The 27,578-nt window shown below is 43.6% G+C and overlaps 1 protein-coding gene across 2 annotated transcripts in view; it reads right to left on the reverse strand.

Annotated features, from left to right (window-relative positions):
• Window positions 1-27,578, reverse strand: part of CHKA (choline kinase alpha) — a 253,917-nt gene that overhangs the window by 84,553 nt on the left and 141,786 nt on the right. For both annotated transcript variants that reach the window (XM_029583212.1, XM_029583211.1), the window contains 3 exons: window positions 25,151-25,255; window positions 3,531-3,589; window positions 3,077-3,164 (listed from right to left, as the gene is read on the reverse strand). In XM_029583212.1, coding sequence (XP_029439072.1) covers window positions 3,077-3,164; window positions 3,531-3,589; window positions 25,151-25,255 — 252 coding nt within the window. The remainder of the gene's footprint in view (window positions 1-3,076; window positions 3,165-3,530; window positions 3,590-25,150; window positions 25,256-27,578) is intronic.

Here is a 27,578-nt window from a genome sequence, read left to right on the forward strand (position 1 = left end):
GCAGAATTTTAAGTATTTTGAGAATTTCCCTAGAAATTCAATGCAAGAGTGACCCTTCCACTCACTCTCCCTACTCCCCTGGCCACTTTGCCCTCTCAGGCCCCAACTCTTCCACCTGCCAGTATCTCTCCCCCTCCACCTCTAGGCTCAACCCCTTCCACTCTATCGCCAGTCCCAGAGTTTTACCCCTTCTCAGCACTGCCCCTCACACAGGCTCTCCTCTGTCCCTCCCTCTCACACACATGCTCCCTCTCTCTAATACACATACACACACTCATACAGGCTCTCTCACTCTCTCACACACAGCCCCTCACATACAGGGTCCCTCTCGCATACACTCCCACACAAGCTCCCTTTCTCTCTCACACATACATCCTCATACAGGCTACCTATGTCTCTCTCTCTCATGCACCCCTTTACATAGGATCTGCCTCACACATACACAATGTCTTCACACAGGCTAGCACCCTCATATACACACACTCCCTTTTTCATACACTCGAGCTCCCACTCTCTCACACATACACACTTCTTCACAATCTCTTCATATAGGCTCTCTCTAGCACCCACACTCAAGCATCTCTCCCCCCCCCCCCCCCCTTACACACATTCACTCTCACCGGGGACTTCGGCTTCGCCACAAGCGGAGCATGTCCCACAGTACACGGGGTCTTAAAAATGGCGCACCAGGGCCTTCATTGGCATGCACTCAGTTCACAGCATGCCAGGGGGGAATTCTGCACTCCGCAGTAGTGCAGAATTCCCCCAGGACCATTAGTGATAGTCAGCTCTGTCATAATTTGAAGTTTCTTACTCAAAGCTGGTATATATGCTGCTTCTGTTTTTTAGATGCGAGGAAACTATAGATACTAGTATGCTCCCCTTCTTAAAGGGAACTGACTCTTACACTCTCACTGAGGTGCGATGTGTCATGGTAATGTGTAGTATGAAAGGGTAAGGGGGAGGAAGAAGGCGGGGAATAGATCTTCAAAAATTGGTATTTGTTACCATTTATAGTTTTAATTACTCCAGTTGCATGTTATTCTGTTTGTGGTTTCATGTTATTTATAACCAATAAAAATTGTCAAATTAAAAAAAAAAAAGCTTCAGGGTTGATCTGGGAAACTATAAACTGGTGAGTGATTTCAGTGCCAGAAAAAATCATGGAAGCTATTCTATAGAACAAAATTACAGAACATAAAAAGACATTGTTCAATGGGACACAGCCAGCATGCATTTACAAGGGTAATCTCGCCTTAATCTGCTACATTTTTTTGAAGGGGTTAATAAACATGTGAATAATGGCGAGTCAGTGGGTGTGTATTTGACAAACACCTTCTGAAAATTCAAAGTGCCTCATGAGAGATTCCTGAGAAAATTAAAAATTCACAGTGATAGGAGGCAATATCCTATTGTAGACTGCAAAATTGTTAAAAGATAGGAAACAAGTAGGACTAAATGGTCAGTTTTCTCAGTGGTGAAAGTTCAACAGTGAAATAATTCAGAAATCCATCCTGGCACTGGTGATTTTTTTCTTTTAATTCAACAGAAAGCACAACAAACAAACAAAACTTAACATACAACACTGGTATTTTTTAATATATTTATAAATAATCTGGAAAGGGGAACAATGTGAGCAAATTTACAGTTGATACAAAATTATTCAGTTGTTAAATCACAAGTAGATTGCAAAAAATTGCAGGAGGACCTTGCGAGACTGGAAGACTAGGCATTTAAATGCTAGATAAAATGTAATGTGGATAAGTGAAAAGTGATGCACATAGGAAAAGTAAAGCATTCTATATAGTTACCCGATGTTAGGTTCAATATTAGGAGTTACTGCCCATGGAAAGGACCTGAGTGTCATTATGGGCAATGTAAGGTTCATGGGGTATCTTGAACCTTTAGCCCTAGAGGTATAGGGCTAAAGCTCTAGAAGTGAGCTCTCATCAATGGGAACTAAGAGCAGCTAGTACTATTGGTCTTTAGGTATTTGTGGGTGGCGTTATGACAAAACAGGCTGCCATTGGTTAGCAGTTAGACCAACCCTGCCTGCACAGCTGCTTTTATGTAATAGCCAGCAGGGGGTTCCTGGCTGGCACCTATTTGTTTTGGGGGTTTTTTTGTAGAGGACAGGGTCTGAGCTGGCTCACGCTGGATATACAGGGCTGTGCTGGAACTATACTGGGGATAAGGTGAGGTGTGTAGGGCAAAACCAGTTGGGCTCTCCCCGCATACGGGCCGATTCAGTACGGTGCGCTCAGACAGTAAGGGGTAATAGCGCGTGGAAAACACGCGTCCAACCCTCCCGAAACTAATAGTGCGCTCAAGATGCAAATGCATATTGATGAGCCTATTAGTTAGTTCCGCTCAATACAGAAAGTAAAATCTGCAACCGATATGATGTGCCTACTAATATCTGTTTAGAAAAGCTGTTAAATACATAACATTTTACTCTCAGAAATTAACACCTGCCCAAAGGCAGGTGTTAATTTCAGCAGGCACCGGGAAAGTGTACAGAAAAGCAGAAAAAACTATTTTTCTGTACACCCTCCGACTTAATATCATAGCGATATTAAGTCGGAGGCCTCAAAAATAAAAAATCTTAAAAAAAAAAAATCTGCCTGCGGGTTGGAAATCGGACACTCAATTTTGCCAGCATCCGTGTTCTGAACCCATGGTTGTCAGTGGGTTTGACAACCGAAGCTGGTAAAATTAAGCGTCGGCTGTCAAACCCACTGATAGCCACCGCTTCTGCCAATAAGGAGGCGCTAGAGTCCTTAGCGCTTCCTTTTTACCGTGGGCCCTCATTTGCATACTGAATTGCGTGCCCAGGAGAGTGGCCGCTCGCCTCGGAGCACCGGCTCTCCCGCGCGGTTTACTGAATTGGCCTGATTGTGCATTGCAACAAGCAGCAGGCCAAGGGACAGATTATTAAGACAGGGGAAGAGGAGAAAGGAGAGTGTGAAGGAAGGAGATGCACATAGATTGAGCTTTTATGACAGCTGCTAATTCAGAAGCTCTTCTGAGTAGGACAGACAATGTGGGAGATGCTATCCCAGGCTATCAGTATTACCTGTAATTGTAGCTACTGTACTCAAAGTCAATCAGCATCAGTTTCTGTTTCTCAGAGCTCTCTCTGCCTTCCAGCAGCAAAATGTTACCTGGTACAAGAAAGGTACAGAAAAGATCTATTACATTTTGTAGGAAGAGATCGGGTCAGACTATAAAAATAAAACCAGGCAATAAGATTTCACTGTACATGCACAGACACTATCTCACAATTAATTACATAATAGCCCTCTTCTTAGGGAAGTTACTAGCAAATGTCCTTCCTGGGATTCTATAAACCTCCACCCAGGAAGCATTAGGTAAGTTATACCCTGTTTGAAGGAGATTATTGCTTTTTTAAAATCAGCTACAGAACATTTTGTTTTATTCATGGAAACACAATGAATGGGCTAGAGAAAACTGCCCCATTATGCCCCAAGTCCTTTCCCCTTCCTCACTTTAGGGTCAGAGTATCTTACCTTCCTGGCAGTCATTGTGGCAAAACACAACAGGGGAGTAGGTGGCCTCAAGCACAGACCTGTAAAAGAATTTAACAGTGATGAAGAAAGCTAGAACAGTTGCAGAACAACTTGAGCCATATCCTTTGCACAAGTATTGTGAAGTAATACACAGTGCAACTGAAGGAAAAAAGTCCACTAAATATCAGTAATACATAGAGGTTTCCTGCCAAGTCAGGCAGCGCTCACACATCTATCATAAAACAATTTCTCCAAGCTCAGCCATGTAATCTTTTCCCTCACTTGCAACCCACTTTCTAGCTTGCTCTCTCCCTGATACCCCCCCCCCCCCCCGCCCATGCTCCCTTTCAGCTTTCCCTCACCCTCTGACCTTTCCTGATTGGCAAGAAATAGAAAGTAGTCTGAGACAGAGCAGACAAAAGGTGTTTGCTCCCATGTGCCTACATTCTACTGTGGCCTACTGATCCTGTGCACTCCAGATTTTAATCTTACAGATGTGAACTGGAATTTCCTTTCTGCAGAATCTGTAAGTAGAGAGATTGGGATACCCTTCAAGAGGCTCTGCTCAGCAAAATGGTGATGGAACCCTTGAAAGGAGGAGAAATACCAGACCCGGTGTTCAAAATGGAGATAGTAACCATCTGTAAGTAAATATCCAGACAGGTGCCCACCTGAGCACCATTGATCAGATAGAATGGTTCAATAGAGCAGCTAAGATGAAGAAAAGTCACAAGAAGATTAAAGTCCAATTTCAAAAATACAGATTTTGATAAAATGGGTATGTACCTTGTGGAGCCGCTAGAAGAATGGGAGAAAATAGATGAAATACAACAGTGGAATGAATTAAAACAAATCTATGTACGAAAAGTAAATAACTGTACAAGGAAAAATCATCCCAACACCAGGACACTATGTTGGGTTCTGTATTGGGAGTTACTAATCAGAAAAAAGGACCTTAGAGTCCTTATGGACAATATGTTTAAATCCTCGGCTCAGTGTGTGGCAGTGGTCAAAAAAGCAAAGGGAACAGCAGCTTAAGGGCTGGACAAGATGGCCCCCTTGACGAGTTGTGGATGATTTATGCTCTGCTAGGCCCCACTGTCTTCTGCCTCATTTCCAGCCATTCCTGCTGCAATTCTCACTGATTATTAATGCCTTACCTGTGGAGACAACCTTTCCTTATAACAAAGAACGTCAACTAAAATGCAAGGTTTGCTAAGAGAGAAAGTTAGATAGGCCTCACCCAAGATGGCGATGGAGCCCATGGCTATGCTGGAAGCATCGAAAGACTATTTAAAGAAATATCCAGCAAGATCTTAGTGATCATAATGGATTCACTTAAAACTTCAATCTGCTACAGAAAAGTTTAAAAACTGTCTAGAAACACACAGCACTTAACACTGAATTAGGAAGCAGATTAACAGCTCAAGAAATGAAGACAGATTCTTTTCTCATAGTTAGAGCTTAACAAAACAAATCTCCTGGCGAAAACTGATGAGCAGGAAAATCGAGGAAGGAAAAACATTCAAATAATCCATCTTCCTGAAAAGGTAAGACAGTGATTTGTTAACCTTTTTCCAAGTATGGCTTCTGGAAGCCTTGAATCTCTCCCTGGGTACAGAGAAAGTAGTGATTGAGAGAGTATATCGGCTGGGGCCTGTGAGGGAGAATTTGGGTAGACCTCATGTCTTCACTAGACTTCTCAACTATGCCAAAGAGAAAATCATGATGGGTTACAAAAGGCTCAAGGTTCTGGAATATCAGGCTTCTTCTATTTCAAGATTACTGTGTGCGTTACTGTGCAAAGGAAGGCACTGATGCCTTTTTGCACTATGCTGTTTCAGAAAGGCATTAAGTTTCCTTTATTGTATCCAGCTTGAGGGGTGAAATGAAGGAGCAAATAGAAGTTTCTAAAGCTCTTCCAGACTAAGAAACTAAGTACAGCTGATTTTTATGTGACTTGGCAGTATAACCTTACTGAAAAGATAGCCTTTATTTTCTTTTTATTCTCCAAGGAAAAGGGTTATAAACACTATCATAAGGTCTACAGATGGAAACAGACTCTCTCAAAGATAGATCTGTGTTTTTCCCCCTTTACCATGGGTGTATCCAACTTGAGCCAACGATGAGTGAAGTAACCTAAGGAACTTGGCCTGTGACGCAGTAGAATAGTGTGTGGGGCGCATGGAGCAGTAGAATTTATAATCACTTCACTTTTCAGTGTTATTTGAGGAAAGTACGTTGAACAAATAACTCCTTTTTTCTTTCTAAAGTTTATATGGATAGTCTTTCCCAAGTGCATTGCAATGCTTTTCCCGTCAGTTACTCGATTTCACTCTTATTGCAATTATGGTTTCTCTGCTGCACACTGCTACTTATGTTTCCGTGTGTAGGTACCAAGTAATTTAAATCTCCCAATTAAGAATGTATATGATTGAAATATGTAGACAATGACTTTTTCATGTTCTCCTTTTTGCCTGAATCCTATAGAATAGCATCGCAGACAGAAAAGGAATTGAAGACAGAGACTTTTTACGTGATGCTGCTTCCTTGAGCAAGATGTTTATATTTTTATTTTGTATAGACTCTATTTGAGGTCTTTGGCTAATTGAAATGTACAAGTTAGCAAACAACCACTTTGAAGAGAAAAGGGCAGTGAAAGCAATGGCATAGCAGGGGAGGGGGCCAGGGGGGCCAAGGTGCCAAGGGCAAAAGATGAGACGACACATGGCTGCCAGGGGAACCCATCCCACCCAGCGGCAGAAGAGGAGGCAGTTCACGGCCACCAGCAGAGAGCTGGGACGTGGCATACCGCAGGGGAAGGTGCATGCTACCGTGGACCCCCATCCCACCTGCAGCTGAAAAACAGGGAGGGAGGCCCTGCAGCCGCCAGTAGACTTCATCCAACAGCAGCTGAGCAGAGGTCACCCTTCCCCCGGTCTGTGCAGGCCCGCTATATTAGAATTTGTGAGAGTAGCAAGTTCTCTATGCTGATCTCTGTCTGGGGGTGTGTGAGAATGAATGTGTGCCAGCCGGGGGGGGGGGGGGGGGGAGAGCCTGTTTGTTGAATCTGGGGGAGTAAGTTTTTGTTGGGGAGATGAGGTTCTTAGAGCCTGTGCAGGTGTGCGTGAGAGCATGTGTGAGAATGAACATGTGTAAGAGAGGGAGGATAGTTTCTGTGTCGCCTACCCCTTAATCCTAGACCATCTCAGGGAGACTGGAAAACAAGCTTTCCCAGATGAGGGCAGCAGGGGCTTTTTATCCTTAGTTTTAATTACTGGGTGTTATTTGATGTGTGCTGTTTTGAAATATTTTATTGGTGCTTGGGAAATGTAAAAAATGTATATGAATCAACACCTAAAACAAACGTGAATGGGTCGGTCAATGCTTTTTCTCATCCTTCTCTAGTAAGAAGAAATGTAGAGTAGCTGTCTTGATCCATATAAACCTGGATTGCAAACTGGTTGACGGACAGAAAACAATGTGTGATGGTAAATGGAACTTTCTCTGAAGAGAGAGCGGTTTTAAGTGGTGTACCGCAAGGATCGGTGTTGGGACCGGTCCTGTTCAATATCTTTGTGAGCGACATTGCGGACGGGATAGAAGGTAAGGTTTGTCTTTTTGCGGACGACACTAAGATCTGCAACAGAGTGGACACGCCGGAAGGAGTGGAGAGAATGAGACGGGATTTAAGGAAACTGGAAGAGTGGTCGAAGATATGGCAACTGAGATTCAATGCCAAGAAGTGCGAAGTCATGCATATGGGGAGTGGAAATCCGAATGAACTGTATTCGATGGGGGGGGGGGGGGGGGGTGGAGAAGGCTGATGTGCACGGAGCAGGAGAGAGACCTTGGGGTGATAGTGTCTAATTATATGAAGTCTGTGAAACAATGCGACAAGGCGATAGCAAAAGCCAGAAGAATTGTGGGCTGCATAGAGAGGAATATCGAGTAAGAAAAGGGAAGTGATTATCCCCTTGTACAGGTCCTTGGTGAGGCCTCACCTGGAGTACTGTGTTCAGTTCTGAAGACCGTATCTACAAAGAGACAAAGACAAGATGGAAGCGGTACAGAGAAGGGCGACCAGGAAGGTGGAGGGTCTTCATCGGATGACATACGAGGAGAGATTGAAGAATCTAAATATTGTACTCCCTGGAGGAAAGGAGGAGCAGGGGTGATATGATTCAGGCTTTCAGATACTTGAAAAACTTTAATGATCCAAAGACTACGACAAACCTTTTCCATCAGAAAAAGATCAGCAGAACCAGATGTCACGAGCTGAGGCTCCAGGGAGGAAGACTACGAACCAATGTCAGGAAGTATTTCTTCACGGAAAGGGTGGTGGATGCCTGGAATGCCCTTCCGGAGGAAGTGAAGTCTAAAACTGAAGGACTTCAAAGGGGCGTGGGATAAACACTGTGGGTCCATCAAGTCTAGAGGACGTGAATAAAGAGGCAGCAAAACACTGCACGGAGCGGCAGTAGCCACAGAGGCATTCACGGAGCAGGATGCCAGTGGTTGGAGCGGAAGGATGGAGGGCTGCCATCTCAAAAAAAAAACAAAAAACAGGGGTGGGTAAGAGTATGGGGCAGGGGTGTGGCCTGCTTGTTGCAGTGGTTGCTACCCCTAATTGAGCTGGATGTTCACTTGGATGCAGATCCGGCGCTGCTCTCTACATTGGTGGTGGGGTGGAGGGGAATTAGGGCTGGAGGGTACTGGAAGCCAATAGTAACAGGTGGGTGATAGAAAAAGATAAAAAAAAAAAAGGATAAAGTGCGTAGCTTGCTGGGCAGACTGGATGGGCCATTCGGTCTTCTTCTGCCGTCATGTCTATGTTTCTATAAATGTATGCTTTAATAGAAAAAAAAAGTTGTAGATCCTGAGGGCTGCTATCTAATAAGTGGCACTCTATACTCACAAAAATGTGTACTCTAATATTTGCGCCCTAATATTTACAATCATTGGGTTTTTTTACAAAAATAGTTATTAAATTTAGAAAATTCTTATCAGTATGTTTTGGACAGGGATTTTAATTTAGTAGCAGATACACAATTGGATACTAAACCAATACGCAACATACCAATGCAAAAAGCAAAAGGGTATTCCTTTATTAGATGAACTTCATGTGGTGCATGTGTAGAGATTACGCCATCTGCTGGAGTGGGGGGTTTTTTCCTCATTCCAAAAATTGCTATTCCAAAATTATCTATTTGTATCTGCCTACAATCTCCCAGATCTCCACCACGGATATTGAAAATATGTTTGACCATGCTCCTGTATCAATAGTACTTAAAGCCAATGTCCCTTCCTCTAAAGCCTTTCAGGGGCAATTACATCTATCTTTATATCAAAGAATTCCATCAATACTTGTTACTAAGTGGAGGGAATATGCACAGTTTAATCAGACCCAGGCATCAAAGCAGATATTTTTTGGGAAGCTAGGAAAGCTACCATGCGGGGACATATAATTGCTTATGTAGTGCATAAGAACAGATTGAGAGAAGGAAATTATATGTTTCAATGAATGCCTTAAGGAACTGAAGTCTTCTCACATCAAGAGCCAAAATAAAGATGAATTACTTTGTCTGAAACAATCCTGGCAATTTTAACAATATATCACACCACCAATCAATATTTATCATATAGTGACATAATTTAAGATTGTAAATTTTATTTCAATTACAAAAAATATTTTAATAAAGATCTTTTCACAATAATTTACATATCGAATATACAAAGGAATACATATTTCAAAAAAAACAATTAGATAAAAAAACATTCACACATTCATCGACACACATTAAAAATACTTAAATGATTATCTCTCGTAGTGAAATTATTTTTATCCGTTATTGAGAAAACTCTTTATCCTTCTTTGCAAGACTTTATAATACTCCAGACATGTTTCGCCTTCTCACAGGCTTCTTCACTACTGGACCCATATCTTTCAAATGATCTTTCCAAGTATCCCCATGTATTTATATTCTCAAATCCCAACTTTTATTTCTCAAACAATTCCACTGAATGAGTGTCCAAGTCGGTAGATATATGATAAATTTTACTTTGTATGAAAGCAGTCAAAACTTGTCTTAATCAACTGCTTTTTCAGAGAGAAATTCAGAATATATTAAACTTTCAAAGTCACCTATTTAAGTATGGCAATAAAGCCAGTAGACTTTTGGCTTCCATGGTCAAAAGTGCTAAACCTAAAAGCTACATACTGAAAATGCAAACTAAGGAAAGACAATCCCTTCACAGTGCTCCAGAGATCTCTGGTATTTTTGTTGATTTTTTAATTTTATTTATTTTTTTTTAACAGTCAATTATACTCAGCGCATCCTCCCTCCAATTCAATGCGAGATTTCTTCTTTCAAGACTTGCATCTGTCTCAGCTTCAGCTGTATAAGAAATCAATCATGCTATCGCTAAGCTGTAAGCTAAAGCCCCCCCCCGAGTTGGGATGATCTAAGTTCTTAGTATTACAAGATTCTGAATGCAGAAGTCACTGAACCCCTACTACAGATGTATAATCATTGTGCTTCTGAACACAAACTCAGATTATGCTAATCATGCTAATCAAGCAGGTAAGAATTTGGAATTACCAGAATCCTATCGACCAATCTCTTTAATCAATACGGATGTTAAAATATTAGCTTCTATTATAGCGAGATGTCTTAATGCAAGGATGCATATGTTAATAGCATCAGATGGGTTTTGTTTGTGGTTGACACGGAGTAACTAACATTAGAAAATTGCTGCACTTTGGTCAAAAAAAGTGAATGACTAAGGTATAATAGCCTAGACAGAAAAGGCCTTTGACAGAGTGCAGGGTGACTATATTTTGGGTCTTAAGAGCATTTGGAATTCCAGAACATTAGTCTGTTGTCATTGTTATACTTCAAATCTCAAGCCAGGGTGTTAGTTAATGGATTAGTATTAGAACCCCTCGATTTACATGGCGGTATGCTCCAGGGATGTAACCCATCCCCGCTTTTGTACGTGCTACTGACTGAATAGCTAGTTCTAAAAATTAAGACAGATACTAGTATTAAGGGCCTAATGTTAAGGAAAACAAACAAAAAAAGAGTCTCTATGCAAATGTTACTTTTTTTTACATTATCCTATGGAATTCTCTTTCTACCTCCTTAACATTGATAGAGCAGTTTGGACAAATTTACTTTTAAACCTGCAAAGATTCCAAATCTGAGGTCCTGCCAATTTTATTGAAAACCAAACAATCCTGGCTTGGTCATTTTCCATCTCAATGCACTTCATCTCCTTTTAAATATCTGGGGGGTTCTTATACCACAAGATCTGTCTAAGTTGTACAAGATGAATTTCAAAAACCATTGAGGAAATTCAATAAAAACTATAAGTCTGGCGTGATCTTCCAATATCCTTTTTTGGCAGATATGCTCTCTTTAAAATGACCCTACTGGCCACTGGGTGAAAGGGAGAGGAGCCAAGATGGCAGCTTAATGCCAACACTGCTCTGCTCGGTTTAAAATCCTTCATCACTATTATATAGACAAGGTTAAGGCCTGTCGTATGGGTGTAACTGAGTCAGAGGAATATTTCAAAGGTTCTGTTGAAAAGGTTACCTTTTTACAATGTCATAAGATATTTCTCTTTTGGGACACTGTGTTTCTCCCGATTGAACACAATAGAAAATCACCCTATGAAGGTTCAGTTTTACTTCTAGGCTCTCTGAACTGGGCTGCAGGTCTACCAAAAGGGTTTATGAAATTTGGGCATATAGCCATATTGTCAGCTAAATGGTGTATCTTACAATACTGGATACAACCTAATCCCCCCACACACTCACTTGAGACAAAAAATGCTGCTAAGGATGCTAGATTTTTACATAAAGTCGCAAATCAAAGCTACGTGACTGCATGGGAATTTTCTCAGCTGCTTACTACTTTTTAGAATAACCTTACTTTAGCAGGCTACTCTGTCAACCAGCTATTATGATGTAATCAACTGGCTCATAATTAGGAAGGATGAATGCTGATTATGATGTATGGCGTGGCTTGGTATGGATAATGGATGAGTGCGCTCTGTCGAGGTTTACTCTTTTTTCTTTTCATTTTTAAAGATAGTTGGCTCTGTAAAATGAAAAGTTTGCATTGTGATATGACCTTAAAGCAGAAAAAAAGCAAATGGATTGTTAGGAATTATATGAAAAGGAATAGAGAATAAAATGGAAAATATATTGCCTCTGTATTGAGCCATGGTGCGACTGCACTTTGAGTCTGATAAAGGGGATGGAACATCTCTCCTACGAGAGGCTAGGGCTCTTCAGCTTAGAAGAGATGAGAGAGTTTATAAAAATCATGAGTGGGGTAGAATGGGTAAAAGGAGAGTTATTTACTCTTTCAAATCCTATTAAAGCAAGAGGACTCCATGAAATGAATAACCAGCAGATTCAAAGTAAATCCAAGAAAGTACTTTTTCACTCAGCGTGCTATTAAGATGTGGAATCTTGTTAGAAGACTTTTCAAAGAGACTAGCATAGCAGGGTCTGACAAGTTCCTGGAGAAAAACGCAAGTTCGCTTATCATAAATGATGTTTTCCATAGACGTCATCCAGCAGCACCAGACGGACGTAGCTACTGTGTTTCTCCGAAAATAAGACAGGTCTTATATTTCTTTTTAGCTCCGAATAAAAGGTTAGGGCTTATTTTCAGGGGATGTCTAATTTTTTTTCCATGATTGGTGAATGAGGACAAGGCTAAGCCCACCTCCTCTTTCATTCTCCAGATTCAATTTTCGGCTGAACCTGTCAGTTTGGCCTTCATTATTGGCCCGCCGTGGGAAATTTCATTTTCCCATGGTTTGGGTCGATTTTATTCCGGCTTCCCCCCGAAACCCGCCCCAATCCTTCAAATTTGAAAAATTACAATGGGGTTGTAAAAAAAAAAAAAACAAACAAAAAATAAAAAGCAGAGTTGTTTACATGTAACAGGGGTGTTCTCACAGGACAGCAGGATGTTAGTCCTCACATATGGGTGACATCAGGATGGAGCCCAATCATGGAACACTTTTGTCAAAGTTTCTAGAACTTTGACTGGCACCTACTGGGCATGCCCAGCAATGCACCAACCCTGCATCCAGCAGGGGTCCCCCTTCAGTCTCGTAATATAGCAAAAGGGCGTGCGAAAAATAAAATAAGAAAACATAAACGAACCCAACTCCGCGGGGTGGCGGACGGGTTTCGTGAGGACTAATATCCTGCTTTCTCACAGGGCAAGCAGGATGGTAATCCTCACATATGGGTGAGTACAGAGCTGAGGATGCCCGAGCGAAGCACCAAATGCACCCAAAGACATGCAACAGGCACAACAACAGGGATGGAATTTGGTTAGTAGGGCATCCTGAACCGTAACGGATCAGTGGAAGGATGTTGGTAAGTCAAACTGAAAATAAGTTACGCAGAACAGACTGGCCAAATCTTGTCTGCCAGCCTTATCTAAGCAATAATGGGCTGCGAATGTATGGAGAGAACTCCAGGTAGCGGCACCGAACGAAGGTGCGCTACTGATGTTGCCATGGCCCTTATAGTGTGCGCTTTCACACGGTCTTGGAGTACAATGCCTGCTTGCTGGTAGCAAAAAGAGATACAGTTCGCCAGCCAGGAGGAGAGGGTCTGCTTTCCCATGGGATTTCCAAGTTTGATGGTATCAAAGGAAACAATTTAGTGGATTTCCTGTGGGCTGACATGCGGTCTAGATAGAAGGCTAGAGCTCGCTTGCAGTCTAAGGAATGCAGAGCCTGTTCTCCTGGATTAGAATGGGGCCTGGGAAAAAAGGTAGGTAGGATAATGGATTGATTAATGTGAAATTCCGATACTACCTTTGGTAAAAATTTAGGGTGGGTGCGGAGTACCACCCTGTCATGCAGAAATTTAGTGTAAGGCGGATAGGTATCTAACGCCTGTAATTCACTAACTCTGCGAGCGGATGTGTTCGTGAGAAGAAAAACTACTTTCCATGTGAGATAACAGATCACAGGAGTGGAGAGGCTCAAATGGAGGTTGCATAAGCCGTCCCAACACTATGTTAAGGTCCCAAGCAGAGGCCGGAGGGTGTAGTGGAGGTTTTAAATGGAGCAAGCCTCTCATGAAGCGTGATACTAAGGGTTGTTGAAATGGAGACATTTCCTATATCCTTATGGTATGCAGACACTGCATTGACATGCACTCTGATAGAGGAAGTTTTCAGCCTAACTCTGACAGGTGCCAGAGACAGTCCAGGAACCTTGCAGTGGAAGTGAAGGGGGTCTGTGGCCATGGAAGTGCACCAGACCTTAAACCTCTTCCATTTAGAATGATAAGACCTTCTCGTTGAAGGCTTTCGTGAAGCCACCAGGACTTGGGATACCGAATCTGAAAGGTTAAGAGGTTGGAGTATTAACCTTTCAACATCCGGGCTGTCAGAGACAGAGTTGGAGATTGGGGTGGTGCAGCTACCCGTCGTTCTAAGTTAACAGAAGGGGATCCTTCCCCAGGGGAATGTGCCGGTGTATTGAGAGGTCCTGGAGGATTGGAAACCACATCTGGGTTGGCCAGTGGGGAGCTATCAGAATCATTAAGCCCTTGTCCTTCTGTAGCTTCACGAGAGTCTTTGAAATGAGAGGAAGTGAAGGGTACGCATAAAGGAGACCACTGGCCCAGGAGAGGACGAAGGCATCTCTTGGTTGTGAGTGGTGACTGCAAATGAGAGAGCAGAAGTTGTCTACTTGTGGACTGATGCAAAGAGGTCTATGCGAGGGTAGCCCCAACATTGGACTATGGAGTCCGCTACCGTGGGGTTGAGAGACCACTCGTGCGGATGGAAAGTGCGACTCAGCTTGTCCACCAAGAGATTGTTCATTCCCGGCAAGTACTTTGCTTTGAGGCACATCGAGCGGGAAAGGGCCCATGCCCATATCTGTGCAGCTTCCTGACACAGGAGGTAGGAGCCCGTTCCCCCCTGTTTGTTGATGTACCACATCGCAACCTGATTGTCGATTTGAATCAGGATGGCTTGGTTTGATAGGCAGTCCTGAAAGGCCTTGAGGGCATATCTGATCGCCCGTAGCTCCAGGAAATTTATCTGGTGTCTGGCTTCCTCTGGAGACCAGGTTCCTTGAATCTGCAGGTCGTCTACATGTGCACCCCACCCCAGGTTGGATGCATCTGTTAAGGCAATTTGAGGTTCTGGAGCCTGAAATGGAAGGCCTTGAATGAGATTGGAGTGGTGCATCCACCAAGCTAGAAAGACTGAGTTGTTTGGTAACCTGGACAATGCTGGACATTGGCTGACAAGCTTGAATCCACTGGGATTTTAGGGTCCACTGCATGACCCTCATGGCAAGGCGAGCCATTGGAGTGACATGCACGGAGGATGCCCTGTGACCCAGCAGTATGAGGAAATGACGAGCAGTTGAAGATGCTCGAGTTTGCATGTGATGCGCTAGAGAGGTTATGGTGAAAGCACAATCCTGGGGGAGGAAGGCTTTCACCTGTAGTGTGTTTAGGTCGGCCCCTATAAAGGAAAGGGTTTGGGATAGTTGATTAGAAACCCTAAGGAGATCAGGGTATGGATAGTGAGTCGCAGGGAGGCTAATGCATCCTGCTGAGTCGGAGCCCTAATCAACCAATCGTCGAGATAAGGGTAAACATGCACTCCCTGATTCCTGAGAAAGGCTGCGACTACCAGGCCCTTAGTGAATACTCGTGGAGCGGACGCTAGGCCGAATGTTAGTACACGGTACTGGAAGTGACTAGGGCAGACCAGGAATCACAGGAATTTGCGATAAGGAGTTATGGAGATGTGTGTGTAAGCATCTTGGAGATCTAGAGAGCATAACCAATCTTCTCTTTGAAGAAGAGGAAGTAGAGAGCCTAAGGTTACCATTTTGAATTTTTCTTTCTGTAAAATTTTGTTTAGGGCACGAAGGTCCAGTACACTACCTGACTTTTTTGGTATCAGAATACCGGGAGTAGAACCCTTGCCCCTGTTGGGAGAGGGGCACTGGTTCTATTGCTCAGATTTTGAGGAGGATTGAGACCTCTTGTTCGAGCAAGAGACAGTGGCTGGAAGTCCCCCACGTCAGCCGAGATGGGGAATCCGGTGGAACAGTCAGGAAATTTAGATGGTAACCTGAGTGACTACCACAAGCACCCACTGGTCTGTGGTGACTAAATGCCAAATGTTGTTGAAGTGGTACAGCAGACTGCCAACCAGTATGGATGGATGGACATTATCTCCTTAGGAGCATCAAGAAACTTGAATACTTCCAGCATCTTGTGCCTAGAGTCCTCTTCTGTCTGAAGTTGAAATGGAATAGTTTCAGACATTTCCTTGATGAAATTAATGAAAGACAGATCTTCTGGTGGAGAACGCTCTGAAGGCAGATCGGTATCCTGGGAAGTATCATCAGTCCAAGGATCACAAGGCTGGTCACCAGCTCCCATAGGATCTCCAGAAGGGAGGAATGGTGTTAAACCTGAAGGACCAGGCCTAGGCATTGATGGCATCGGAAGTGGAACAGACTGCATCGATGGGGGCACTGGTGGCATCGATGGAGGCACTAAAGGAACCGGTGACATCGATGGACAAGTCTGTGGTAAGATCCCAGACGGAATGGATATCTGTGTTTCCTCTTCATCCGATAATGGAAATGGAGAAGGTGGTACTGGATCCACCGGTGCTCTGTTCCATCGGAGGCAGGGTACCGATGAACGCATCCAATCTACCCAGTAGCGGTGCGAGTGCTACGGGAATCGGATCGTGACCGGTACCTGCGATGGAGGTTGGAAGCCCTGAAGTGCTTTTCCGATGGCCTCTTAGAAGTGATAAAAGATGGGTATGCACAGGAGTTCTCGTGCCCGGTCCGGGAGGTTTTTGTGGAGTTCCGAGTGGCCTCAAGTGTGAAGTGAGAGGCGGTCCGAGTGACTATACAATGACTTCTCGAGCTCAAAGCTATTAAAGCATAGGTTTTCTGCTACAGTGATTCCACCTTGCGCTGGGCTGGAATGTAGCTTTTTTTTTTCTTCTACATCTTAGGTTAATGTTTGGAGTGTTTTTGAGGCCTGGTGTGAGATGAGGTTCTCAGCCTCTCAAAGTGGAAATTCAATTAATTTTTGGAAGTTTCAAGTGGCAGCTCTTATCTCTGATGTGTGTGGGGGGGGGGGGGGGGGGGGAGGGTGCAAAGTCAATGGAGGGCCTTGGTCTTTTCCTCCGGGTATGTCTCGATTCTTGAAGGGAGTTTATTATTGTCCTCCTCCTTGGTTACCAGTGCCCTTATGGAATGTTAATCTGGTTCTGGATTCTTGGCAGGTTCTGTCTTTCCACCACTACACGGTCTCTCCTTGAAGCTACTTTCCTTGAAGATAGTTGTTTCTGTGTGACTACAGGGATGATACAGTTGCGGACTGTATCTTCTGTTGCTGAAAATACTTTCAGAGTTGCATTTGAATCTTTCTCCTGCCTATGCTGGGCAGGAATAGAGATGAGAATGATTATGGTTTTTTGCTTTCCTTGGATATCAAGTGGCATCTGAGATGTTTAGAGGCTAATCAATATGTTAGGAAGTCTGATCAATTGCTTTTGCTCCATGGTAGAGGTTAACAAGGGGAATTGGCAACATGGGCAACTTTAGTCCATTGGGAAAAGATGTCATCATGGCTGCCCGTGTGGTTGCCAAGATTCCTTTCTCTAAATGACTTAGAGCACAGTCCCCTAGGACTCAGGTGCCATTGTGAGTAGAGTCTTGATTATTATCTCTGGCAGAGTTTTTTCCCAGGCAGCGATGTAGCCTCTCTTGCATACCTTCCCAAGCCTTCCATTTAGTTCAGGCTCTGCAGGGTGCAGCTTTCACACATACGGTCTTAACTGGACCATGGGCAGCCTCCCGCTCTTTTGGGAGTAACTTTGGTGTACCCACGTGGAGATTGGCCTGCCTGAGTGCAGAGGAAGGAGAAATTATTACTTACCTGATAATTTCCTTTCCTCTAAGGCAGGCAGGCCAATCCCCCAACCCACCCTTGACTGCTGGTTTTTGCCTAGGTTTGCTCTTTAGGTGCAGATGTTGCAGGGTGATATTCCTGCTATTTGTTGGAGGACTGGTAAGTGTTTTACCTGGTCCCTCAGTTTAGTGAATGTCAGTTGTTTGATCCACACTGTTCTGTGTTGGAAGCATGAGTGAGTGATTAATTATACTTGAAATTGTTTATCAACAGTTTGTCCACAGTTTGGCTTTTCCAGAGAATACTGGCAGGCTGATGTTGGGGCAGAGCTATTTATCCATGATGTCAGCTTTTACTCTGTCTACTGGTAGAGGTACATAACTCATTTGTGGGGATTGGTTTGCCTTCCTTAGAGGAAAGGAACTTAACAGGTAAGTAGTAATTTCTCCTTTTCTTCCTAACTCTTCACAATATCTCTTACAAAGATATTGAACAGAATTACCCAGACCCTATCCTTGAGGCACTCCACTTTCCACACTTCTCACCTCAGTGAGTTCCATTTACCACTAATTTGCTGTCAAACTTCTAATCTATTCCAGCATCTTGGGATCCACTTCCACACTTCATTTTGTTCATGAGCCTCCTATGTGGGATTATATTTGTTAGTTTTTTTTTTTAATACTAACGTTCCCCTAATGCTGTCGAGGACTGGATTGACACCCTTGTTGTCAGACTCTTGAGAAACCTTAAGTCCCAGAACTTCAAGGACCCGGGGAATAAGGGGTCTTAACTCATCCCGATTGAACAAACGCACCACGCTGGGGTCATCCCTCTCAACAGGAGTGTCATCGGGCTCATCAGTATCCACATCAGCCGGATCCGGGTCTGACACCCCTATTACTCCAGAAGCTGGCGTTGCCCCAGACCCCAGGATCGGATCTTACGTACCTGGGGAGAATCCCCTGTGGGTGAGCCTGATCAGAGAGGTGCTGACTAGGGTCTGTACCCAGACCTCTTTCTCAGGCGGGTTCGAACCTGCCCCCATGAGACCGGGCCGCTTTACCACCGAGCATTTCCTTGCCAGGAAAGCCTGGTGCATAAGGAGGACAAATTCTGGGGAAAACCCCTCCGGGTCCCCCTCCCCCACTGGAGAGTCGGCTGGGGTGATATCAGTTCCCCCGGTGAGGTCTTCCCTCACTGGGGCTAGAACAAGCAGAGAATCCTCTTCCCGTGAAGCTGAAGGCGAGAGACGTTCCCTCCCCGAGGGAGGAGGCAAGAAGCCTGAAGAGCCCTCTAACCCCGGGGAACACACTGCGCATAAGGAGGCTGCATCTAACGCCTGGCCACTTGACCCACACGTGCGGCAGGCCTGCGATTCTGTTTTCGGTCCCATCTGTAGCAGTGCGCCGATAGTCTGAAGTGAAATAGAAAAGGGCGCGAATAAAAAAAAGAAACACTTGGAGCCGCGACGCGGAGAAAACTTCAGTCAGGCAGGACCAGAAAAACAAACTTTTCATGCTGCGGGCTAAGAGACTACCGGCTGAGGGGAAAAAAAAAAACACGCGCAGCGGTGCCACGGGAAAGGAGCCTGTCTATAGTGAAATCACAAGGCCCCCAGTAGAGAAGCTGCAAGTAAACGAGGGACACTGAGAAAAACTCACCCTTGCCCTCAGAAAACAGCCCGGAGCCCCGGGAGCTGAGGGGAACACTGCTGACAGCTTCCCCAGCCAGCCTTAAAAGATCTGGTCCCTCCTGCACCTCTCCTTACCTCAGGACTGAAGACTGTCAGTCAGCCGCAGTGAAAACAGCTTTTTTTTTTTTAAATTAAACTTTACCAAGACACAGAAGACAAGGGAGCAGCTGTAGCAGAGATGGTGGTGAGTAGCTAGGAGCCCCTGGTCGTCAGACACCAAAATGTGGCTGGCGAAACCCTGACAGGAATATCCAATTCCCCGGATACCCGGCTTCTACTGAGGGATGGCCCACGAAGGCGCCTAACACCTCAGAAAGCAAGCGTAAACCAAAAAATTAGTTACATTTTGTATTTATTTATTTATGGGTTTTTTATATACCGAGGCACGTTTGCAAAACATCACCTCGGTTCACATTGTAACATAACTTAGCAACAAGCTTTACAATATTATCATTTTTTTTTTTTTTTTTTTTTTTAACAGGGAGGGGGTTAACAATGGTAGGAGAATATGATACGAGAATTATATACATATGTACATATTAGTTCAAATAATTGAATTAAATCAGAGCAATTAGAGTAGATTGCAGGGGATGGTAATAAGGGAAGGGGAGGAGGAAGGGTATATCCACAGGGTGTGGAGGGAGAAAGTAGAAAGGGCAAGGGTCGGAATGGAGGATTTTGTCGCATCTAAGGGGAGAGTCAGTTCGTAAATGCATCTGTACCACCCGCTGGCGTCAGAGAAATACTGAGGGACTGCAGGTGGCGCTCTCGTTATGCAGCAGTGCCCAAAGTTCTAATTGTTCTCTGACTCCACCTGCTGGTAGGGATACAAATCCCACTTTTCTGGACTGATCTGGGTATGTTCAGGAATAGCTATTACCCTGCGATGCAAAAAATCCCTTTATGCCCAAGGCATACTTTTTAACCAGTCAAATTTTACACCTGCCGGAGCAGGCATAAAGTCTTCCCACATGGCAAAGGCTCAACTTAAAAACAAAAACTGCTTTTCTGTGGTTCCTCCTACTTAGTATCGTCGCGATATTAAGTAGGAAGAACCACACAAAGCAGTACCATGCAAAAAAAACAAAACAAAACAATATATACCCATAATATACATGCTCAGGGCCGTGTATATTGTGCATGCATATTTTATTTATTTATTTATTTATTTAACATTTTTCTATACCGACCTTCATGGTTAAAAACCATATCAGGACGGTTTACATCGAACAGGGGTAAAATAACTAGATAAAGGAAAAAACAAAGTTACATTAAAACGAGGACTGTGAACTTGGAAGCTTAGGAAGCTAGAAGAAAAATATAAAGTTAAGTTGAAGGGAGAGAAACAAATTCCGGACTAGAGGTAGTCCAGACTAGAGATAGTCCATATGTTAGAGACGGTATCCATGCTATCCAGGTATTCAGAGGAGGGGAGGATCCATTAATCATGAGTAGATCACGCCTAATGTGTATCCCAGGGTTCTGGGAAGGCTTGGCGGAACAGCCACGTTTTGAGTTTTTTCTTAAAAGTTAGCAGGCAAGGTTCCAGCCTAAGTTCTGCAGGGAGGTTGTTCCAGATGGCTGGGCCTGCTGTCGAAAATGCTCGGTCCCTAGATGTGATGAGTCGCGTGGCTTTGTTTGGAGGGGCTTGTAGCGTTCCTTTGGATATTTCTCTCATTGGTCTGTTAGAAGTATGGAGTTTTAATGGAATTTCAAGGTCGAGATAAAGGAGATTATAGATGAATTTGTGTATTAATGTTAAAGATTTATGAAGGACTCTATAGTTGACTGGTAACCAGTGTAGATTACGGAGGATGGGTGTAATATGATCACTCCGGTTGGTGCTTGTCAGGATTCTAGCTGCAGCATTCTGTATCATCTGGAGTGGCCTGATGGATGAGCTGGGTAATCCTGTGAAGAGCGCGCTGCAGTAGTCTATTTTGGCAAAAATTAATGATTGAAGTACTGTCCTAAAGTCGTGGAAATATAAAAGAGGTTTGAGTCTTTTTAATACCTGTAGTCTGAAGAAGCAATCTTTGGTTATAGTGTTAATCATACTCTTTAGGTTAAGACGGTTATCAAGTATAACCCCAAGGTCTCTAACTTGAGTATGAGAGAGGGCGTGGTTATGTTGGGCCTGTGACTGGTAGTTGTCTTGGGTGGCGGAAATGAGGAGAAGTTCGGTCTTTTTAGCATTGAGGACCAAATTTAAACTGTTGAGGAGATATTGAGCCAGGAAATTAGCTGCTGTGGGATAAAAAATAGACACTCATCAATTGAGCATCCGTTTTGGTAATCTGCACACACAGCGCATTTAATATTAATTTATTCACTGCTTTAGTTACTGCTGTCAGTGAAAAGGAACAATAAGGAACAGCCCTGTCAGGGGTTTGGGGGGGGAAGGAGCTCTGGCCAGACTGTTGTGGACACAGCCACTTCTCCTGAGTGCCCGATGCAGAGCGGAAGGGATACACAAATTTATCCATTACACATCCTTTTAACGCAACAGTTCATTTGTGTATTGCATTGAGTGCCCAGGAAAGAGATGTGCATGCATTCAAAAAAATACATCCACTTTGGATGCATGTCTTATTTTTTTACGCATATGATATTGCATTGGCCTGCAAGTGATTTCAGAGTCTGAAAGACTAACTCATCAGTATAAAAAAAAAACAGAGCAGAGTTCCATGGGGGTTCTAAATCCGGAGGGATTTCCCCCTCAGCTGGGGGCCCCTGCAGAAATCCCACTCAGGAACCGGAGGATGGGCCTATACCAGGCCCTACAGGCCACAATCTGATGCCCTTGGATCATTGCAATACTAAGTAGGAACATCTCCAGAAGACACTTCCATCTTAGGACCAACTGAATGAGTCACCTTCAGCTCCAGTCCCCCCTGACCCAGGGGACAGCCCAGCAGCCAGGCATAAATAAGCAGAAATCCTTGGCTGTATTGCTCTTATATGGTACACAACACAGATCACTAGGCGCTTTGCCCTGTCACCAGCACCATAGCTCCTTGCTTCCCTTGTGCGCCCAAATAAAAGATGCGTTCAAGCACAGTCACAACACACTCAAATAGGCAATCCATACGCACTGAAGTAGGCATTCAGCGCACCCAGGTAGGCGCTTGCACCCAAGTCGGCGTTCTGCAAATATAGGAAGCGAATACATGCCGCGACCTTGTGCATACCAGGAGGCATGCACATGCGCATCTATGTCACCACACCACTGGGTAGCAATCACATGAAAATGCTGCCACGGCTTGCCACCCAGCTCGAAAAATCAAGCCTGTAGCCGGGTCTAGCCAGAGGCTGCTCAACCCGCCACAGGTGGGCCACCACCACACCGCGCTAAACTCCCCAGAGAAGACAGAGGGAGGAAGGAAAGGATACTGACCACTCACACCGAAGGAGGAAGGCCCAGTAAGAAAGGAATAGGGGAATAAAACCTTCCTACTCGATTCTTCATTTACACTTTTTTTTTTTTTTAACCTGAGCTCAGCTAGTCCTGTCTGAGAGTACGACCAGGTCTCCGGCTATGAGGGGAGAGGGTGAAAACCTTCACCCATCAAGCCTCTCATCCGTTTCACCAGTTTTTGGGGTGGGTTTTTTTTTTTTTTTACACTACAGGCAATCTGAAAGGGGAATGCATGTCCACCATCTGCTGGAGATGGAGAATGCTGGTGGGCTGATGTCAGGGCAGAGCTATATATCTGATGTCAGCTTTTCCTCAGTCTCCATCTGCTGGTAGAGGTGCATAACCCACTTGTAGGGACTGGCCTGCCTGAGTACAGAGAAAGTTTTGTCTTTTTGCAGATGACCACTATGCTAATACATAAGCGAAGGTAACTAATTGTGACATCAATACAATTAAGATTGCAAATACTAATGATGTCACTATGCAAATAAAGATGTAATGAATTGTAAGTTCATGTTACACACTAAACTCCCCCCCCCCCCTTCCCACTATAAAAATATGCTAGCACAAAACCCGACTAGGACCCTAGTTTCAACGGTCAATTACAGTCTTCATCAGGGGAAATTTTGCAGCTTACAATAGTCATACCCTCCTATAAATACAACTACAATCATTTAAACAATTTATATTCACAAACACTCATATATACTGTAAATAATCTTTAATTAGTCCAGATCCAAATATTCATAAAACTGCCAGTGTTGGCTGTAAAAATAGAAAAAAAAAATATAAAAATAGATAACTATTCCCCACTGTATTATCAATAATCACATGCTAACATCTTCCCCTTACATAACTACTTCATACTAAAAGAGAAGTAGAAATCCATAAGCCATTAACATAATTCCCTGGGACTTGGAAATAATTTCTATGAAACTAAGTATATAAAAATGCCTACCTTGCTCAATTTCACAATTACTCCTATTCATTCCATAGCATCTTAACAATTGACCCTGTAACAAACCAGCTAATACTCAAGATGTTATCAATATATAATCTTACAGTGCTCCACTAACAAATACTTATCAAAAGAACGTTGCCTTACAATTAATAAGGGACCAATATGCCCACACCTTAAATTTAAAGTCGCAAACTTGCTGTCTTTTAGCCACTTGATTCACCTTCAGAGAAACACGCCAAGCACTTTCAATGTATCTCAAAATAAATAATAGTATAGTGCCAACCAGATTACTCATTCAACTTAGCACAACAGGATAATGGCTGCACAGAGAGAATAACCAGCAGGAAAGAAGGTGATCATTGGTGAGGCCTCACCTGGTGTAGTGTGCTCAGTTCTGGAGAGCGTATCTTAAAAGGGATAGAGACAGGATGGAACGTGGTCGAGAAGGGCAGCCAGAATGGTGTGGGTTTCAGAGTGAAGGACCTAAATATGCATACCCTGAAGGACAGGAGCGACTTAAATAACTTAAAGGTATTAACGATGCCCAAGTTATAGAACCGGATCATGACATGAAACTCCAAGGAGAAAGGCTGAAAGGATGGTGGATGCATGGAATGCCCTCCTGGAAGAGGTGATGAAGACAACAGTAATAGAATTCAAAAGGGCACTAGAGAATCCTTAGTGGCTAGAAGATGGAAATGAATAATTGAGGTCATCTGGGTTAACTTTAGGTGTAATATTTCTGCACGGTGCAACACTTATTATCCTAAACAACTTGCTGAGCAGACTGACTTGGGTCTTTTTCTGCCATCATTTACTATGTTACTATGGCTGCAGGAGCAGCAGCAGCAGCACAGGGGAAGCCCTGCCTGCCCTCCCTCCCTTCCTCTACAACTGCTCTAATTGCTGGGTGATGCTGAATAAAATGGCCACAACGAGAGGATGTGAGTGAAAGGGTTGCCAGCAGTTTGATAAAGTGAGGCCACTATTTGTGGGGGGAGGGCAGGGTTGTGCAGGGAGGTAAACCTCTGTTTTAAACACACAGGGGTAGATATTAAAAGCTTGCGTGCACATGCTACCCGGCACACACAGATGGGTATGCGATTTTATAACATGTGTGCGCATGTTATAAAATCAGGGGTCAGTGCATGCAAGGGGGTGCACATTTCTGCAACCTTCAGCAGTTCCCTCCCAGGCCACTCCAGTTTAGGAACAGCTTGGGAGGGAACTTTCCTACACCCTAACCTTCCCGCCCCCCCCCCAGCCCTATGCTAACCACCCCCCCCCCAAAAAAATCTCTTACCTGTTGCACCTGCTTTGAGCAGGCGCCGGTTGCGTACACTGGCACCCTGCCAGCACGCAATCCCCCGGCACAGCAACAAATGGCCGCTGTGCCAGGCAACTATAGCCCCGCCCCTGGACCTCCCCTTTAAGCAACCCCGGGACTTACCCGCATCCTGGGGGTTTAGGTACATGGCCGGGCCTTTGAAAATAGGCCCGGCACGCGAAGGTCTTTTAAAATCTACCCCCCACTGTACAACTATCCATGCAAAGTCATCACTTTCCACGAGGTGGCTCCTTCTGCAGTACTTACCACAGGGTCTCCATTTCTTGGGGCAGGTCATAGCTCAGCAGTTTGTTCAGCTTCCGAACATGGGACTCTCGGCTGAATTTAATCTTTAGTACTTGATTTAGATATCTGAAAATAGATTTGGGATAGCCAAGATATCAAAATAAACATGAATAATGATCTCAATAGATATGCAGACAAGAAAGTGATAAACGAATAATGACAAGAGAACAGAAAAGCCGATTTACAATTATTGGTGGCATTTCACACAAGGTTACATTACCACCAGCAAGAAAGGAAGCAGGAGGCCAAAGGTAATAAGAAAATCCAAGGGTATAGAGATGTACAGCATGTTTGTTTACCACAGATAGCAGATAAGTTACCTATTACAGGTGGGTGACATCATTTGGTAGCAAACAGACCTCCCTCTTAGCTCATAAAGCTTTTGCTCTGAGCATGTGTGGTAATTCCCATTTGGATGTTGCAACATGAGCCAACTCAATTGATTTTAGAGCTAATCCTAGCTAGGTAATCAACCCTCTAGGGAGGTCGGCAGGTATTTAGTATGGCTAATTCATCCTATCATCTAAGGAAAACACGTTACGGTAAGCAAACTTGCTTTTTTCTGTCAATAAGCAGGCCTGAATTAGCCATTATCTAGGGATCCCAAGCTGAGGGCTGTATCAGATCATTTACTTAAAAAAAAAAAAAAAAAAAGGAACCCAGACCACACCATAGAGAGAGTGACCTACTGGTGAAAAGGCTACACAAAACTGCTTGTGTAAGTTTAATGTCACTACTTGAAACATTATCCAGACAATAATGGGATACAAAGGTGCGTATTGAATACCAAGTTGCAACTTTGCAGATGTCTTCAAGAGGTATGGCTGGTAAATCAGCATTGATGGTATCCAATTTGTAAGCGTGCAAGGACCAGTGCTTCTCAACCTAGTCCTCAGGGCACACCTAGCCAGTCAGATTTTCAAGATATCCACAATGAATAGGCACGACAGATCTGCATGCACCGTTTCCATTGTATGCAAATCTTTCATACATATTCATTGTGGATATCCTGAAAAACCTAGCTAGGTGTTCCTAGAGGACTAGGTTAAGAAGCACTGTGCTAGGGTATACCACTGTGCGATAAAGTCTGCTAACTAGTTGGACAACATAAGAGACAAATATTTGAGAAGCCAGACAATGAAGCAGAGTTTCTCTTATAAGCCAAAGCCCTTTTACAACCTAAAGAATGAAGAGTTCTCTAGCCTTCATGTGCGTGGCGCTTCGTGAATATCATAGGCAACACGATGGCTTGATTACTATGAAAAGCAGATTACTACCTTTGGTAGAAACTGGGTGAGTGGAAGAATTGTGTATAACTTGAAGTTTGCTGACTTCTGGCTGATACTACTACCAGTAATATTGCTTATTTCATATTCTTAACATGGAAAATAGACTCCAATGATTTATATTTATTTATTTATTTATTTAGCGTTTTTCTATACCGGCATTCATGATTAGAAACCACATCATGCCGGTTTACATGCAACAAGGGGTGAGAACAAGAAACGAAACATAAACAAGTGCAAGGAGATCAAAGTTACATTACAACAAGGGTCTTAAACTGGGAAGAGAAATTAGAATAAGAGAGCCAAACAGTAAGGATTACATTATTTACATTATTTACATTATATGGCAGCTTCATCAATTGTGCCAGTACCGCTATAGATCCCAGGGTTTTATGACTTGTAGTTTAATATGTCATAAATCTTTCATGGAATTTGGAAACCAAGAGGAGTTGAGATAAGCTTGCAGCATGGAAAGCTGCTTTGTCATCGAGATCTGCTCTTACTTATAAGGTGCTCAGACATGGATCAGACAGAATGGGTAAACAGTCCAGTAACTTCTTGTTTTCACATGCGAATGGACCCAAGTTATTGTGGAGACCCCATGTGGAGAACCTTCTCCATTTAAAGCCATAAGTTCTCCTAGATGATGGTCTTCTGGTTAATGACCTAAACTTCCTTGGGTAAAGACAATTTGGAGCTTGAGTGAGGGAAGGTTCAGATGAAACAGGTTTCCCTTTTCTTGAATTACCAAGGATGGATCTGACCTGAGAAGAATCAGAAGACTGCTACACAGCTGTACTAGATATGCAAACCAAACTTGTCTGGGCCATACTGAATCTATGAGGTATGATCTTTAAGCACTTTTTTGCTTCATTCTGGCTATCAGAAGAATCAGTGAAAAAGTGTACATGTCAGTTGAGCAGAAACAGCATCTTGAGCTGATGTAAGCTTGCTTGGAAGAATGGAGCAAATCTTCTAGTTTACTGTTTGCATCAACATAAATAGGTCAACTGCTAGGAGACCCCATATCCGTTGACTGCTGAAGAAATTATTCATGTCATCAAAAAGCTTTGCTAAGGCAATACACCAACGTGGAGATTCCT

This window comes from Rhinatrema bivittatum, chromosome 17, assembly GCF_901001135.1.
Source record: "Rhinatrema bivittatum chromosome 17, aRhiBiv1.1, whole genome shotgun sequence".
Classification (NCBI taxonomy): domain Eukaryota; kingdom Metazoa; phylum Chordata; class Amphibia; order Gymnophiona; family Rhinatrematidae; genus Rhinatrema; species Rhinatrema bivittatum.